Source organism: Phyllostomus discolor, chromosome 4 (genome assembly GCF_004126475.2).
Source record: "Phyllostomus discolor isolate MPI-MPIP mPhyDis1 chromosome 4, mPhyDis1.pri.v3, whole genome shotgun sequence".
Taxonomy (NCBI): domain Eukaryota; kingdom Metazoa; phylum Chordata; class Mammalia; order Chiroptera; family Phyllostomidae; genus Phyllostomus; species Phyllostomus discolor.
Window position 1 is genome coordinate 114,748,915 of NC_040906.2, and position 18,004 is coordinate 114,766,918.

The 18,004-nt window shown below is 58.8% G+C and overlaps 1 protein-coding gene across 3 annotated transcripts in view; it reads right to left on the minus strand.

The window, feature by feature from the left end:
- Positions 1-10,127: 10,127 nt before the first annotated feature.
- The window catches only part of TFEB (transcription factor EB), a 44,929-nt gene continuing 37,052 nt past the window's right edge, over positions 10,128-18,004 (minus strand). For all 3 annotated transcript variants that reach the window (XM_028510738.2, XM_036024096.1, XM_036024097.1), the window contains exons 2-9: positions 16,502-16,727; positions 16,172-16,426; positions 15,565-15,642; positions 13,707-13,827; positions 13,562-13,618; positions 12,999-13,074; positions 12,264-12,411; positions 10,128-11,289 (exon numbers count right to left, since the gene is read on the minus strand). In XM_028510738.2, coding sequence (XP_028366539.1) covers positions 10,792-11,289; positions 12,264-12,411; positions 12,999-13,074; positions 13,562-13,618; positions 13,707-13,827; positions 15,565-15,642; positions 16,172-16,426; positions 16,502-16,705 — 1,437 coding nt within the window. In that variant the 5' untranslated portion in view covers positions 16,706-16,727 and the 3' untranslated portion in view covers positions 10,128-10,791. The remainder of the gene's footprint in view (positions 11,290-12,263; positions 12,412-12,998; positions 13,075-13,561; positions 13,619-13,706; positions 13,828-15,564; positions 15,643-16,171; positions 16,427-16,501; positions 16,728-18,004) is intronic.

Consider the following 18,004-nt stretch of genomic DNA (forward strand, 5'->3'; position numbering starts at 1 on the left):
GGGCCAAAGGTCAACAAATCACCCATCCCAGAACTGGAGGGGGTACAAGAGGAAGTGGGGCTCTCCCATCACCTGGGTTGTCCCGCCTTACCTCCACCTCCTCACCCCCACCTTCCATTCCAGAAGCTTCCAGCATGAGGGTCTTTCAGGCTTCTCTGAAGAGGGGACTAATTAAACCTTAATTGACACAGCACTAATAAGCTTCTTAATTACACAGAGCCACATGATTAGCCACGTAGCAGACATAATTGCTCATTAGGAAGCAGCCTCCCCCCTCCCCTTCCCCTTTCTAGAACCTACTAGCTAAAGCACCCTAGGGGCCTGCAGTGGGCGCAGCCTGCACCCCCGGCCCAGCCCCTGAGCCCGCCCTGGCCCTGGAGGGGTCAGCTGCAATGGCCCCATGCCCTGGCCTGAAGCCAGGGGCCCTTCCGTGATAACAATCTAAACAACAACCGCGACCCTTTTGAGCATCTTAGATGCAGAACCCTGAAGTTTTCTTTCAAAATCCCTAGCCCATATCAGGGTGGAAATGTGTGCTACTGTAGCCACAGAACCAGCTCCCCCTGGTCCCATCCTGTTTCTAACAAGCCCCGGGACCCAAGATTAACCTTGGACACACCGCTGACCGGCAGTGCTTGTGGGGCCTGAACACTGCCCCGCAACCTGCCCCACGGAACCAGATGGCCGGGACGTGACTGGGCCTGAGCGAGGGAACCGAGCGTGGGACGCCCTTTCAGAGGGGAGGGGTCCCTTGTCCCGGAAGACCCAGGGCGGAAACCCCTTGAGTCTTGCCCCGAACCCTGGATTGGGAGACCCGAGAGACCGTTGTTATTATTTTTTAAGATATTTATTTATTTATTTATTTATTTATTTATAGAGGGCAGGGGAAAGAAACATCATGTGAGAGAGAAACATCAGTTGGTTGCCTGCTGCATGCACACCCCAACTGGGAATCGAACACCACACCCCGCACACTGCACACCGGTCAGGGCAGGGGGACACTTTGAGTCTTGCCTCCAGTCTCCTCGCCAGCTGACCTCACAATGAAAGCTTTTGTTCTCGAAAGCATTGGCTCCGCACTGGCCGGGTCGCTCAGTTGGTTGGAGCGTCATCCCAATACACCAAGGCTGAGGGTCTGGTCCCCCGTCACGGCACATACAAGAAGCAACCAATGAGCATAAGTAAGTGGAACGACAAATCAGTGTTTCTCTCTCTCTCTCAAACTAATAAATACCAATTTTTAAAAAGTGCTGGCTTCTAGGTGTGTCGTGCAGCGAGCCCTTGCTCGGTAACCCTCTGGAGCCTTGGGTCTTGGCCTCCTCGGGGTGAGGGGCCCCAGGGCCGGCCCAGCTCAGAGGGTGAGAAGACCGAGGGCCGGCACTTGTGAAACACCCACCTTGCGCGATCACCTTCCACAGCCCAGCGTCTGGACCTGGACAGCCGACAGCACAGGCGTCTCCCGGTGAAGTGGCGGGCTCGCTGCGGGGAGAAACCTGCCAGGCTGAGGCCAGGCTCCAGCTGGTCTCACTGGGAGCCACGCTGCTTTCTGCGCATCCGGCTGCCACCTAAAGAATTTCCTCGTTCTCACGGCGCCCAGGACTGAAACCTGGAGTGGGGAGGACTTGCCCCGCCCCAGGGGAGCTGTTTGCCCCAGCCGCAGCCTCACAGCTGGGATCTGCAGCGCCTGGGCTGCTCTGCCCTTCTGGCTCTGCGGCATCAGACCGTCACTCCCGAGCTCCCTGTGCCCCGGCTTTCTCCGCTGCAAACCGGGGTCACAGCAGTGCCACCCCCGCCCCAGGCTGCACGTGGGGGCAGACGAGCTGGTGCCAGGGAAGCACTCTGAGCACTGCCTGTCCTGCGAGCCAGCACTCTGTGAGGGCGGCAGTCTCGGTTTCTGTGACGGAGCCTGTTGGGACCTCCAGGAAAGCATCTTGGGATTTGGGGTCCCCCATCCCTCCTTCCCACTCCTCGGCTTTCCTCTCCACTGTCTGGCCTAGGGAGCTGCTCCCCACAGCTCCACCTTCCTTGTCTCCAGGGTGTCATGTCCCCTCCTGAGATTCTGCACTGGGTGGGACCTTCTCTGGGTGCCTCCCCCCGGCCCCCAGCCCATGTGGCCTCTGAGCAGCCCCCCAGTGGCCAGGCCTATCTGGCCCATGGAAGCACACAGACGCCCCAGCCCATCCTGCCAGAGGTGTGGGCAGGAAAGGGCCGACCCTGAGTACCAAACGAGTGACCACATAGGTTGCTTCTCCCAGGACAGTCCGAGTTGTCGCCTCTTGCTCTGTGTAGTTACTCACAGTGCCCTCGTCCACTCTCGCTGCTGACTTGGACAATAAGTGATGTGACCCCACAGTGGACGCCCCCTCCCCTGCCTGCCACCAGCCAGGGGCTATATGCACCAATCCCAGGGTACCCTCAGCCCCGGGGAGTTGGGTTGCCTCCACACCCCTTAACCCTGATAGAAGAAGAAAAAACAAAGGCACGGAGATGTAGGGGGAGGACTTCCCCAAGTTCGTATCCCCCAAAACGGGAGGAGTTGGGGTGCTAACCCAGGTTTGGGGGCCTCAGAAACCCGCGCCCATTCTTGCCCTGCCCTGCCACGCTGTCTCCATGTTGGCCAGAGGCTGTTTGTGGGGCTGCGGCCCCCGAGCTGGGTCTCTGGGCAGCAGGGCTGGGGCACACTGAGACCCAGGGAGGAGGACCAGGCAGAGAGATCAGTGTGAGCAAAGGCAGCTGTGTTGTGGGACCAGCAACTCGGAGTCTGGAGTACTGGTCTGGAGGTCGGGGTGGGGGGAAGGGTAGGCAGGTGGCCGAGCAGATTGGGAGCAGGTGAGGGAGAGGAACCTGCAGAGGATCTGGGACAGGGTCATAAGCCAAACAGCTATCCAAAGAACTACCTGACTGGATGAGGCAAATACAGGATGTAGGGACCCCCACAAGCCTGGAACCCTGAGCTTCGTGGAGGAGGGGCACTTGTGTTGGCTGGGTATCAAAAAGTTTGTTGCAAATAGGAAGAGCTCATGCAAACACTGAGGAAAAAACGTCTATGATCTCTCTGAGAATGGTGCCAGCTTGGCAGGCCCTGGGCGATTTAATGGGCATGAGACATTACGCTGTGTTTGTGGAGAGCCTTGGGCGCCCTGATAACTGGCTTATTGCTTCTTGAGGGGTCCCAAGGAAGTAGCCCCTGAGTGTGGCAGTGCTGGCTCCAGGGTGGGGTGGGCAGGGATTTGCTCCCTGCCCTCGCCACCTCCTCCAACAGTTTCTTGCCTTCCTGAGTCCTCTTCGGGTCCTTTCCCAGAGAGCCAGGCCTGGTCTCCAGGGCTGCGAGCTCATGACGCCCCGCCCCTTCCCTAGCTAGGTCCTTGGTGGTGGGGGGGGAGGTGAAGATGACAGCCCCTGCCCCTGCCCCAGCATGCTGAGGGTTATGCTGCACCGCCCCCGCCCCCAACATCCCTGGTGTCACTGCAAGAAACACAGCAATTAGGTCAGAACGCCCCTCCAGATGCTCGCCCCTTCTCATTATCTGGAAACAGTTACAGTGTATCAAGGAGAGCCCTCTGGGGGTGTTTTCCCATCTGTTGCTGTATTTCTGACACATGCTGCTTTCCCACCTGGAATTCCCATGCCCTCCTCCTCTCTTATCTATGCCCTTCCTGTCCTTGGACAAGTTTCCAAGTCTCTCTGAACCTTTTTCTCCTTGTCCATAAGGTGAACATTGTAGTACCCACCTCCAGGCGGGTGGAGGGCATGTCACAGAGAACTCAGGGTTCATTCACACAAAGTATTTAGTGCAGGGCCCAGCACAGAGTACGTGCTCACTGAACAGTGGCTACAGTTCTTAAAGCCTAGCTAAAGTCTCTCTTCCGCCAGGAAGCCCTCCTGAACCATCTAAGCCCTAGGTGGTCACTCCCTCTTCGACCTTCCACTGGCCACCCCTCAGAGCTTCTCATAACCTGACGTACAGCCTTTGTCATAGGTGCACACCTTGCCTCCACCTTCACCGGGGCGTGGCCTGTGCCGGGAACCCGGTGCTTCACATCAGTTCATTCACTGAACCCTCCCAACACCTCTACGAAGTGGGCACACTATTACCCCCATTTCACAGAGGAAGAAAATGAGACCCACAGAGGTTAAGTAACTTGCCCAAGGTCACAAAGCAAGTAAAGTGATGGACCCAGGACAAGGGCCGAGGCGAACCCGAAGCCCATGCTTTAACTGTAAGCGCAAGTTGATAGACGGTGTAGAGGTGGGAGGACCTACACATGGCAGGTGCTGGAGGGCTCTGCGGTGTTTCCAGCCCCAGGGGCATGCACCCTTGGGGCTCCGTGCCAGCACCGTGTGCCGACGCCTGCTGCTCGGCCACAGAGTGTGTGCAGAGATGTGTCTAGTGGCTGCACGTCACGGACAGCTTTGTCGGCACGCGTGCGCACCTGTCAGCGTGTGCCCACATGTGCAGAGTCTGTGTGTGCCCAGTGTGCATTTCTGCAGGGGCTGTGGAAGGGCACGTCACACCGCTCTGTGCGACCGTCTTGCTGCCTTAACAGTTAAATGCCAGCGAGGGCAGTGGAGCAGAACTCATCTCCCCTGCGGTAGAGAATGAGACGTTGGAGCCTGGGGCAGCTGCGTGACCGGCGCGCGGTGTGTGCGTGGACTGTGGACACGATGGGGTCCTAGCATGTACCCACATGTGTGTATCTGTGCAGGCACGCTAAGCACACCATGTGTGTGTGTGTGTCAGCGGTGCGCAGGTGGACATTTGCGGTGCGCTGGTGTATGCACTGGGGCGTGCAGGGGAGCGATGTGACCTGCGCGTGCCTGTACGTTGACAGGTACACGTGTGCACGTGAGAGTGCACGAGAGAGGCGAGCAGGGGGAAGATGGCGAGGGAGGACAGACCCGACTCCCACCCCCACCCCCGCCCCCACCCCTGCCCCTGCCGGGCTGCCCGGCCGGCCGTGGGCAACCGCCTCCTCTCCCGCGGCTCTGTCTCTGCGTCTCACCACAAGAGCAGTGCCGCCCACCCCGGAAGTCGGGAGGGTCAGAGGCCACAGGCTGAAACACACAGGTACTTAGTGCTCATGCGCGCCGTGAGGACGTGTGCGCATGCGTGTGTGAGTGTGAGCCCGAGGGAGTGTACACGGGGCTGTGTGTGTTCCCGGGTGAGGCGTGTGTGTGTGAGGGAGCAGAGTGGGAAAGCGTGTGTGTCGCTGGCCTGCCCCGTCCGCACTGGGGGCGCGTGCCCGGGCGTGGGAGTGCGTGTGCGCGTGCGGGTGTCGGTGCACAGCGGTGTGACAGCAGTGCGTGCGACTGTGCGTGTGCGGGGGCTGCACGCCAGGCTCCTCATCTGAGGTGGGGCTGGATTTGAGGAGCCTGGCTGGGCTGAGGGGGGTATCTCTGGCTGTCAGGCCCGGGGTGGGTGGGGGCGCACCCGCCGGCGGTGACTGAGCCCCGGCTCTCCCACCAGGACTGCCAAAATACAGCGAGACAGGGTGTAATTACCGGCACTTACCGCGGCCATTACCCCCCTAGCCGCTGCGTGTGACACACGACCCGTCAGCTCAGCGTTCGCACCATTAAGGGGCCTCATTAGCATCCCGGCTCAGAAGCAAAATTACCCTCACTGCTCATTTCAAGATGTCATCAATTTTAATTTAGGGCCCAAAGATAGTACAATGGGAAGGCCCTCCCCGGCCTGCCGCGCAGGGAAAGGGATGAGAGTGGGGGAGGGCTGGGGGGCAGCCAGGGCTGAGGGGGACAAAGAGGAAGAAGGGACTGAGCAAGGAGGGGAGAAGAACGCTGACCTCCCCTTACCCCAGAAAGGGACCCAGGCCAGGGCGTCCGCTGGACCCCCCCGCCCCCCCCTTGCGACGGGAAAGAAATCGAGAGCACAGCCAGAGGCAGACCTCTGGTCCACTCGCCCCCTTGAGGGCCACCTGGAAGATGTCCAGAGCCAAATCTTGAGTGACATGCTGTGCCTAGCACTTCCGTTAAGTTATTCTTTTCATCCCCACCACCACCCTGGGAGGTAGATATGAAATCGCCACCACAGGAGGGGAACCGAGGCACGGAGGGCCCCACCCCATGGCGGTGCTCACGTTTCCAGGCAGGCCTGAGCGGCTCTGCTGCTCCCTGCCTTTCTGAGCCCAGAACTGCGGCCTCGTGAAAGTCTTCCTGGCACCATAGCTGGGCCCACCCACCCACTGCGAGTTCCACCAGCCTTCTCAGCCTCTGGCCTTCGCAGGCTCTGTGCCCTGGGCCTGGGATGCCTCTCCCTCCCCTAGCTCAGCTGCACGTCACCTCTCCCCTTTTTCAAAGCCCCTCGCTAAATCCCCACTGCTGTTCTTACCGCCTTTCCCCCACCTGACCCTGGGGCTGGCTGCCCCTTATCCACCAAGCTCCTCCTGCACCCAACCCCATCCGGCTCAGAGTAGGTGCTCAGGGTTTGCAGGCACCCCAGGATGAGTGACCACTACCTCCCTGCTGGCCTCCTGCCCTCAGGTGGGGGTGAGGACTATTGTCTGAGTTGAAGGAAACCACAGGTCTCCTCAGCCCACCCCCATTGTTCAGAGGAGCTGCTGAGGCTCAAGAGGAGGTGGGCGGGGCTTCAAAAAGGGTGATTTTGCTCTGTCTTAGATGGCACAAGAGGGGCATGGCACGGATGTTTGTTGAGTGAATGAATGATTGAACACATGAATGAATGGCCAAGCCAGTGAGAGGTACCTCTCCCCAGGCACCTTCAGGTCCCTCCAGGGACAGAAATCTCAGCTACTTCCTCACTGGCCTTGAGGCAACGGGACTTACTGGCCCTCCTAGGGCCTTTTCATTTTACAAGCAGAGCCTCCATTGGCAAGAGGGAACTTCACAGGCCAATGGAGAAGTTTCTAGAAAGTCTGGCTTGGGGGGGTTCGGGGGGGAGCCTTCTTGTTATGTCCAGCCAGCCTGCCACTCCAGACTGCCTTAACTCATGGTGGGGCTCAGGTCAAGCTCCTGAATCCTGCAGCCGGCCGTGGTTCCTCCAAGGGGAAGGCGGGAGGCCCTGGTGGGAGGCGCAGGGAAAGGCGGCAGGAGGGCCGGGCTTGGGGCACCAGCTGCGGGAAAGGGCACTGCCAATCCTCCACCTGCCCCCACCCAGACTGAGGCCCACCAGCCTCCTCCGTAGCCGAGCCCCCCAGCTCCCTGGCCACGCTGGAGAGGGGGGGCCCCCTCTCCCGAGCCCTGAGACAGGGTCCTCGCTGGCAGCGGGCGCCACTCCCCAGCCTCACAGAAGACAGATCGCTCCCTTAATCACTCTGGAAAAGAACCCCAAGCCGATATAATATTATAATTAATTAATTCACTAAAAAGGTATTAAATTTCTCTCCCCCCTGTGGATATTATCTGAATTCATTGACCTTTAGAAAAATCACCCTCTAATTGTAACCAGGTCCAAAAGCATTTGCAGCCCGTCCCTTTTACATTAATAATATCTTCCCGGACTTGGCTCTGGCTGCTTAAATATTGTATAAATTCCACTGCCCCCTCAGAAAAGAGAGAGCAAAGGAAAAAAATGAGTCTGGAGGAGCCTGAGAGGAGGATGGAGGCTGGACCCTAAGAGGTGGGGGTCCCAGGGGTGGGGAACATGAGGTGAATTGAAGAGGCTCTTTCTAGCTGCTCCAGGTGGCTTGGAGGGGCAGGGAGCAAGGATTGGGAGCAGGAGTGTTAAATTTGGGGTTCATTTTTTGGAGGTTGTTGGGGGGTGGGGGGAGAGGATTCATAGTATGTATGAGATTCTCATCCAAGTCAATGGCTCCAAACAGTAGAAGAAGAACCTGTGATTTGAAGGAACAGTGGGCGCTGGAAACTTGCGGTATTCCAAGCACATTGTTCTGAGGCTCCGCTTCTTTCCTCCCAGGATTCACTGCAGTTCCCACTCCCCAGACGGCCCTGGCCTGCAGGTGCTGGACAGGCCTTGCAGGAGGTGTGGCTGGACGTCCCGGGCAGCTGAGGAGGTAGGTACTAAGGAACAGGGAGCCGATGCCACCCATGGCCTGGCCTCAGCAAGGCCCACAGCCCACTCCTGCCCTTCCAAAGACACTCCTTCTTCACTCTTTTGTTCATTCTCAAGGCCTTGGGGGCTTCCTCAGTGAAATAGGGCGTTGGACTGGTCCATCTCTGCTTTCATGCCGCCTACTCACCCACTCCGCCTTTTAAAAAATCATTTCCCTCTCATGGACCTAAAGTCTGGAAAGGTGTTTTCTACCAAAAAAAGAGCATGGATGAAGAACGCATTCCCTTCTCATTCACCAGTCAGGAAGCTGCAGGCCTGATCCTTTCCAGCCGCAAGATAAGCAAGTTCCATGCAGACCAGTCTCAGACACACGAACGCCTTCCTGGTGGCTTGGTGAAATGCTGGAAGTGGCACCTCTGCCTGCCTTCACCAGACTGGCCAGACTGCAGGGTCCCAGGCAGACGGCTCTGAACATACAATTAAGCTGAGACTCCCCCCTCAACCCACACCCTTACCCCCAAATCCGGTTGACAACTGCCAGGTCCGGAGCCTTTGGCGCCCTCTTGTGGGAAAAACTCCCCTCACACCCCCAGTCCTGTCCGTTGGGCCACCAGACCCTGCTTCCCAAGGAACCCAGGGGCAGAAAGTCAGCAGGCAGGTGGAGGGTGCTGATAAGGTGGTCTTGAAGGGCTGCATAAGGAAGCCAGTGGGAAACTTTCCACTCCACTGAGTGAATCCTCAAGATAAAGAACATATGGGGTTGGGGAGTTCTCAATGGCAGGAAGGACCAGTCTTCAGAGTTCCCAGACCCCCACCCCCTCTAGTGCCTACACAGCCTACACCCAGACCTGACAGGTATCTCCCAGCCAGAGCCCAGGGCTCGTCCTCAGGAGGGAGTGACAGGGTGTTCCCAGGGACATGGGCAGGGCCCTGGCAGTGAGGTGAGACCTAGAACTGGAAGGAGGTGCCAGCGCCCTGGCTGCCTCAAACACCACAAGGTCATCTTCTGCTCCATCTGACCTTGAGATTAATCCTGCAGCCTCTGCCAGCCCAGGGCCATCAGCACCCACGAGCCTGGCCCCCTTTCCTTCTCTCCCCTCACACATTAATTGCTCCAAAGCTGATTTGATCTCCTGTTCTGCACAGAGGAAATTGCCCTCTTAACCATTCTCATCCTGGGATTTTCTCTTTTAAAAATTAGGTCCCGTCAGCCTCTCAGGGCCCCATGAGGGGGGATCCATTTTGATCTCTGCCTGAAGAGACTGGGAAGTGGAGGGAGAACTAGGTAAATCCCTAAAAGACCCTCTCCTCCCTCCCCGCCAGACGCCTGGGGCTCAAGCGGCTGCTGCCCCGCCGCTTGCTGCCCCAGCCCCCTCTCCTCACCATGGGTGAGGTCATACAGTCCCAGGGTCCTGGAGCAGAGACCCTCAGGAACTGTGAGGCGGGGGAACTGGAACTTCATTATCTGGCCAGAGCGGGGAGTAAAAGCCGTGTCTTTGGCTCCACCCAGTGTCCTGTGTGCCTGCCTCCTTCCAAACCGGTTCACGTGGGTCCTTGTTCCCCAAACTCATAGGACACAGCCCCTCATTACTAGGGAGCCTGTCGTCCTAGAGACACTAAGCCAGAGAGCAGAGGGGCTGGCCTTGCCTGCTTCTCAAGCCAGGTCTGAGCCCACTTAGGGAGGGGGAGCAATCTGGAGAGGTCACCACTAGAGATGGGGGTGGGGGATAGGAGAAAAATGCCCCCCACCCCAGCCAGGGGTAGCCTAGATCAAGGGTGTTCAAAGTCAGCAGCTAAGAACAGTAGACTTGGTTTATGAGCAACCCAGTTCCCCTCATCCTCCGGCTCAGCCGGCTCTGAGGGTGTGAGACTAGCGTGGCTGCAGCGCCACCTTGTGGCCACGAAGGACAACACCCCCATCAGCACCAAGCGTCCTGAGTGAAGCTCGCTGAATCACCAGCTTTCCCTGGGGCAGTTCTGGGGAGTTGGGAGGAACCGGTGCCAGGCTGGTTCCCTCGTCTCCGCATCCCACTACGTTCACTCCCACTGGAGGCATTCGAACTCTGCATCCATCCAAAAAGGAGCCCACTGGATTGAATCGACCCCAGACCCACTCCAAAGAGACAGGACAAGTGGATACAAAGCACAGTGTTTACTAAAGGCACAAAGTGGGGAGCCTGAAGGGGCGCTGCTCTTTCAGCAGTGACCCCACGCTAACCTGAACCCAGAGCCCCCTCTGCCGGCCACCCCCGCCCTCACACCACCTGGTGGAGAGCTGTTAGCACCAAAGGGGGGTGGGGGTGCCCCACCTGTGTGAGGGGGTTGACCAGGTTGGAGGACGGGCTTGTCGCCATCTGACTCCCAGAAGAAACAGTCATGTTTTTTCCCCTGGATCAGTCACTGCTTCAGAGAAGGAACTTCCTGAACTGCCACCCCCCCCGTCCAGTGGGCCCTCCCTCATTGGTGGGAGTGGGAGTGGGGAGATTAGGCTCAGAAGACAGGGCCCCCCCAGGACCTCCTCTTACCCCCAGCACACCCCTCGGAGCCAGGGCGAGGACTTACTCCCGCTCGGCCCCATCAAGAGGGCTGCCCCTGGGGAGTGCTGAGCCAGGCGGGGGGCTTCTGACCCCTCAGGCTGCCAAGCGGGCAGGCACTAAGTCCAAACACGGGCCGATGGGGAGTGAGGCAGGGCAGGCGGCTACTTCTCACACAAGTTCGGCCTGGAGCGGGGGAGGAGGGCGGCCCTGCCCCTCCCTGCCCCCAGGCCTGCCCCTGTTCCCCTGCGCAGGGGGCAGCCAGGGTCACAGCACGTCGCCCTCCTCCATGCTGAAGCTGCTCCTGCGGCTGCTGGCCTTGGAGGCCTCAGGGGACATGGTGGAGAAGAGGGGGTCGGAGGCCAGCGGCAGCAGTGAGTTGTCCAGGAGCATGAGGTCCAGGTCCTTCTTGGACAGGTTGGGGAACAGGGAGCTGTGCTCTGGCCCCAGAGGTTCAGGGTAGCCTGGGGGCCCTTCATCGCCCCCGCCCCCAAAGCTCAGGCTGTGGCTTAAGTCCAGTTGGTGGAATGGGGATGGTGGCTGGGGCGGCTGGGGTGGCTGGGCTGGCGGGGGCAGTGGGGCCTGGGGGGGCAGAGTCTGCAGCGACTCGGGGTCGGGGACCTCGGCCCCCAACAACAGGGCCTCCCCGGGGCCCTCCTCGTTGGGCAGCTCCTGCTTCACCACCTGCTGGGCCAGCTCAGCCATGTTCATGCCAGATGGGGAGGTGGTGGGGAGGCCGTGCACTCGGGCCTGCATCTCCAGCTCCTGTGGGTGGGGCAGACAGAGGGCTCAGGGCACACACGCGCAAGCGCGGGGACCCGCCGACCCCTGCCGCAGACCTCGCTCCTCCCCCTGCAGCGCCAAGGCAACAAAAGGTCTCAGCCGAGGAAGCTCTGGAGTCTAGACCAGTATTTCATCCAACTGTAAGCCGCAACTCATTAGTGGGTTGTGAAACCACTCAGTGAGTCCTGACCAGCTCTCTATTTTCCTTAATTGAAATAGGCTCGCCTAGACTAGACTGGAAATTACCAGCATGCATTGCATCTATTAAGGATGAGGGTTCTTTGATAAAACTTTGATCTTTCACTTTTAGTGCGGCTATGCATGCTGGATTATAATGTAAATTATAGTATCTACTATGAGAAACAGAAAATGGAGAAACAGAAATAGAAAAGTTTAAAAGTTCGAGTCCCATCACCCATAGATGACCAGCCTCAAGTCCAAAGGAGACAGAGACCCTCAGCACAGAGCCAGGACAAGACTAGAACCTGTGGCTCCAGGGGACTCTCCCGAGTCTTCGTCCTTCAGTTTGCCTCCCGTGCTGGCCCTTAGCACTACCCACCAATGTTTCCAGCTCTCCGCCTCTCCCACGGCAGGTGTGCACCTTCCTGTCCCCCTCAGTTTAGATGGATATGCACTTGCATTGATCAAGAAAATATATGCACAAGTGACAACTGTCACCTTAAGAGTAACATTTGGCTTCAGGAGCCAGCTCCAGATGTGCCTGTCTGTGGTGCTGGGTCCCTGAATGATGGTCTCACAGAACAGAACCTCCAGCTGATATTTGCTGCTTAAAGTTGCTGGGAATGTTGGTTACCAAACCATACCATCCTGGCTGATATATTTCCCCCCCTCATGGCATTATTCCCATGACTTCGGTGCAGGCACCACTCTTGAGATCAAGAGCGAGACCAGGGTTGGGAGTCAGAGCTACCCAAGTCCAAGTGCAGGGGCCAGACCTGGATGCGGAGCCAGAGCTGCTTGTTGGTCATCTCCAGGCGCCGAGAGTGGTTCTCGAGCTCCCGGGACTTCTGCAGGTCCTTCTGCATCCTCCGAATGTAGTCGACAGAGGCCTTGAGGATGGTGCCCTTGTTCCAGCGCACGTCCCTGCAGGCCGGCAGAGTCAGAGGCACGTGCTCAGAGCAGCCAAGGATTTGCATGCGCCCAAGTCGGTAGAAATAAAACCCTGCTTTGTTTTCAGAAGCCCATGTCCCCTGTCCCGACCTTCTTCACACACCCCAGACCCGGCCGACTCCTGTCTGTGGATGAGGCTGATCTCCTCACACACAGAACAGCCCCTCCCAGCTGACTCTGCTGCTGTGCCACTCACCGCACTAATCCCGTGGAACCGAGCAACTAAGAAGAGCCTCCTTCTCCAGGCCTTCCGTTGCTGCCACCAAAACCCCGTACCTGTCCTTGCCCCTCACTGCTCCTAACCCCGGACCACCTCTGCACGGCTCCTCCTCCAGGAAGCCTCCCAGGCCCCAGCCTCAGTCTCAGAATATCTGCTTATCTGTTCTGAGTTTCCTGATTTGGGTGAGAGAGAGATCTTTTCTCAAACAGCTGATAAGCTCTTAGAAGGCAGCAATCAAGGGATTCTCTTCCCTCCCATCCCCCTGGCAACCAGCACGGGCTGGTTGTTCCAGCTCCTACTCAGCCCCTACCCGTCCCACAGAGACCCCCACTCAGCTCACAGGTCGTTGGCCTTGGGGATCAGCATTCCCAACTCCTTGATGCGGTCATTGATGTTGAACCTCCGTCTCCTTTCAACTAAAGGTAACAGATTCCAGGGGGGCAATTAGAGGCATGAGCACCCACCTGGGGAGAAGGGCCCAGTCCGAGGGGGAGTGACTTAGCCCTCCTGGGGAGTAAAGCCACCCCACAGGGGTGCTGCAGGAGGAGGGGCAGGCGCAGCCCAGGCACACTCCAGGGGCTGTGCGAGGCAGGCAGGGTCAGCCCCCGGCAGGCTGCTAGCAGGCCCTGAGTGCGGCCTGGGTGAGGACCACCCTCATGGCTCCCAGCTCCTTTCCAGAGGCTCCCAGGTTCCACACCCCAAAGAAAACAATCTGATAAACTCATTCACTCGGCAGCGCTGGGAATTTCAGGAATACCTCTTCCCTGGAGCCCGCTCCCACCCCTTCCAGAACAGCGCAGGCTGTATCAGCTCAGTCCCGCCAAAGGCCTTGGGTAGGGAAGGGTTCCCAGAACCCCGGCGGACAGGGAGGCAGGGAGCAAGGGCAGGGTGAGGGGGACTCACTGAGGTTGTGATTGTCCTTCTTCTGCCGCTCCTTGGCCAGCGCCCGGCTCTCCGCATCTGGAGGCCAAGAGAGAAGCAGAGAGGAGCTGAGAGGGAGGGAGAGGGGGCAGGTGGTGGGGCCGGACACAGAGAGGCAGGTAGGTACCTGTAAGCTCACGCTTCTGGGTCAGGTCCGCTGGGCAGGAGCTGCTGGTGACACCCACCAGTGAGGCTGTGACCTGGGGGTCACCACTGTACACGTTCAGGTGGCTGCTGGACAGCGGCAGCTGTGGGGTGAGGAGGGGACAGGGACCCAGTGAGCAACCCCCACTCCTCGGAGTGTCCTCCCCAGGGCCCATCACTGCTGGAAGAGCCATTCCCAGGGACACCAGAGGGAAGCTGTGCTCGCGTCCTCTGGGCCAGAGTTTGAGCTTTAAGGGGCCTGCTGCCAGCACCAGGGATGTCAGAATTCACCCTGGGCCTCTCCAGCCAGCAATGCCACGCAAAAGTCAACAGTCTAGAGCTGAATAAGGTGTAGTTCTTAAGAGTCCTGGGAACCTCTGGAGAGAGATTAGCCAGGTACCAGTGCAAGAGAGGATTTAAACCCTAGGCATTAGGAAGCCCAGGGGTGGGGCACCTAATCTGTTCCTGTTTCTGAAAGGTTCCTTGGAGGGTGTGGAACCTGAGTCCTGAGCAGAACTGTGAGGATGATCACTACAGGCGGGTGGGGGCGGGGCTGAACACAGGGTGAGGGCTGGACAAGTCTGGTTGTCCTGGCAGCTGAGGCTGAGGGAGCACAGTGACGTGAGATGCAGGCTGGGCAGGAGGTGAGGCTGGATCCTGGAGTGATGGGTTCAACTTGCAAAGACTCTGGGATCTTGTGATGAGGAACCAGCGGGGGTTTAAGCAAAGGCCTGACAGGAACATCTTTGAGCTCTGGAAAGATCTCCCCAGCTCCTGCCGCAGAAACATGCAGAGCAAATCACAGGCCCGGAACCCTTCGAGGAACACGGAAACCACTAAAGGGGTGGGGCACTTGTGCCCTCCCTCTCTCCTCTCCTGGACCTCGAGGCCCTTGCTGGCAGTAGGTGTCGGACCCAACTGGCCTGGCCAGCTCCTGCTGAGACACTGGGTGTCACCAAGGCCCTGGAGATGAAGGACTAACGCCCTGATTCCCCACTGCAAGAATTAGGGTTTTCCCCACTGTAATGTGGGCTGGGGCCAGAATCAGGCTGACAGGCCCATGCCTAATGGGCAGGAGGGAACAGCTGAGGTTCCAGACTTCCAAAAAAGGGGTGGGGACACCTGCAATTCCATCAGCTCAGTGTAAATACCTGTCACCTTTGTGCACAGCTAGCCCCCAATTTCCTGCCTTACCTAATCTTTCCACAATCCCATGAGCAGAAGGCATCTTTGCTGTTTTGCAGCTGAGAACAAGGGCTCAGAACAGTTAAGAGACGTCCCAAGTCGTAGCCAAAGCCAGAAGCCAGGTCTCACTCTTGATTCCAAGCCTGGCTCCTTCCCACCTGCCCCCTCCCCTCTGTCCGAGAGGTCCAGAGAGCACTCACTGCCGGAAGGCTCCTGTCACTCGCCCCAAGGAGTGAGGGGCGCGGGCCTGTGCCTGCTGGGCCACAGATTTGGTAGACGAGGGGCACCCCAGGTCTCAAAGGAACTAACCGGCTCTGGGCCATCCTGCGGCCACACTGCTACCCCCCAGGAACGCTCCCCCACCTCTCCCTTGCTGAGGCCCTGAGCCAGTGCCTCCTGCCCCCACCCACCCAGGAGGCCTTCCCCGACTGCCCAGGCACCTCTCCCTGCCAAAGCCCCATTGCGCATGCAGGCTGAGGCACGCCCATCTGCATCCATAATTCCGCTGGGCCCTGGGCCCTCATTACATGATTTGATGGAGGCCACTCTCATCTCCGCAGCCGAGGACCCCGTTTCTGGTTTCTCTCCAGACTCAGCCCATGCAGGACCTCCGCCCCCTCCCTCTGACACAGCCACCCCACCCTGGACAGCGGTACCGTATTGGGCATCTGAGATTCAGGATTGATGAAGCCCAGGACATCATCCAGACACATAATGTTGTCAATGACATCAAACTGAAAGAAAGAAAAGTCCTCTTGGGGAGGGCCCACCAGGAGAGGAGCAGGGAGGGAACCCTGGGACAGCCACTGACCTGAAGGTCCCTTGGAGCCCACCTTCCACAGTCTACTCATGTTGGGGAGAAGGAACGGGCCCAGGGAGAGGATGAGCTAGCTGCTCAGCTCCCACAGGCCCCCTGGATCAGGCCAGGTCTCTTCCCAAGGAGCCAAGTTGCCCAGGGAAGATTGCTGTAAATACCTTCTGCCTGGACGGGGCTTTACAGGTGTGTCGGGCTTTCCTGTATTAGTCTCCTAGCAGAGCTTTCAAAAACAGGGGATGATGTTTCCCCTGTGAGGCCGGGGCTCCCTGAGGGCAGGGCTGTGACTCCCCTCAGCCTGAGGCTCCCTGAGGGCAGGGCTGGGTCCCCCTCAGACTGGGGCTCCCTGAGGGCAGCACGTTTCCCCTACAATTGCACCAGTTGTCCCAGGAGCCTAGGGTCTGGCACCAGCTCCGTCAGTGGCCGCTGCTCCCCAGCTCCTCACTCACCTCTCTCTCAGGATTGGAGCCAATGTGCAGCATGGCCATGGGGCTGTTGGGTGCGCTGTTGCCGGCTGAGGAGGACACCACATGTCCAGCCCGCACCCCAGGGGAGGCGGCCGGCAGGGGCTTCGGGGAGCCCTGGGCAGGGCTGATGTGGGCAGCGAACTTATTTCCGTAGGTCTCAGACAGGTACTCCCGCACCTTCTGGTCCCGGGACTGCTGCAGGTGGTAGGAGGTGGGGTTCTCCAGGTAGGACTGCACCTGGGAGGGGAGAAGGCAAGGGCTCTAGTGTGTCCTAAGACCAGGGCGGGAGGGGACAGGCCAAGTAGACCCTACCTTCAGCACCTCCCCAGGCACAGGCGGTGGAGACTGGAAATGGACAGGGGTGCTGATGGCCGGGGTGGGCGGCCCCGCCAGCTGCTGCTGCTGCTGCTGCTGCATGTAGTGCATGACGGCCTGCTGCTGCATGCGCTCCCGCTGCTCCTCCTGCTGCGCCTGCTCCCGCATGAGCTGCATGCGCAGCCCGATGCGTGACGCCATGGCAGCTGCCGGCGCTGGCTTCCTGTGGACAGGGGGGCGGGTCTGTGAGGTGCACGTGCCCTTCAAGGCACTGGAGGTTGGGGAGGGGACCAGGAAAAGAGAGATCGCACCCATCGTACAGGAGCAGACACTGAGACCCAGAGAAGGGGAGGGATCTGCCCAAGGCCACGGAGTGAGTGAGTGACTAGGTTGGGACTTGAATGCAAGTTTCCTGGTTCCTAGAGCAAAGTGCTGTTTCCTGCTGCTCCACTGAGGCTCAGCCCCTCACTCCTCTCATTCCATCACACCACATGGTGGCCCTGTCGGATCTGACCTCAAACACATCCTTGCTCACCACCACCTTGCTGCCACCGGCATGGGCTTCCCGAAGGAGCCTCCGCCCCCTTTTCTTGCCTCACGATATTCCACTAGCAACTCAGACATTGCAGGGGCCCCGCTAAAACTTAAATCAGATCCTGCCCCTCTCTCTGCTCAGGATCTACCGCTTCCCTGGGAGGAAAAGCCACAGTCCTTATCAGAACAAGGCCTCTCCCCGTCCACCTGCTCGGGCCACCCCGGGCCCTCAAGGACACCAGGCATACTCCCACCTCGGGGCCTCTGCCCAGGGTCTTCCCTCTACCTGGGCCAGGTCATTCCTTCATCTCCTCCAAGGCTCATAAATATCGCCTTACCGGGACTTCCCACGGCCGCCCTGTTTAAAATTGCAAAACCCCTCCCTGCCCCACCATGCCCCTTGCCCTTTATGTTGCTCAGTATAATCTACCACCATCTTACATGTCATACATTTTTGCTTAGTTCCTTCATTCACTGTTCATCTCTTTCTTTAAATATTTTTAAAATTTATTTTAGAGAGGGGAAGGGAGGGTGAAAGAGAGGGAGAGAAAGATCAATGTGTGGTTGCCTCTCATACGCCCCCTACTGGAGACCCGGCCTGAAACCCAGATGTGTGCCCTGACTGGGAATCGAAATGGCGACCCTTGGTTTGCAGGCCGGCACTCAGGCTACTGAGTCACACCAGCCAGGGCTGTCTATCTCTTTCTTACCAGGAAAGCATGCTTCCCTGAGGGCAGGCATTTGTTTGTCTTGTTCCCTGCTGTCCCTCTGGCCGCCAGCCCAGGGCCTGTGCCAGTAGCTGCTCTGTCGGTGCATGTAGGGACCGGTTACTATTTATGAACCAGGCACTGGCCGTACAGCAGCCAGCCAGCTGTAGTCTCTGAGCTTGCGGCGTCCATAGACCTTCACAGCCCTGTGCACTGAGGGTCACTCCAGGGCACCCGGTCCTGCCAGGGCTCAGAGTGG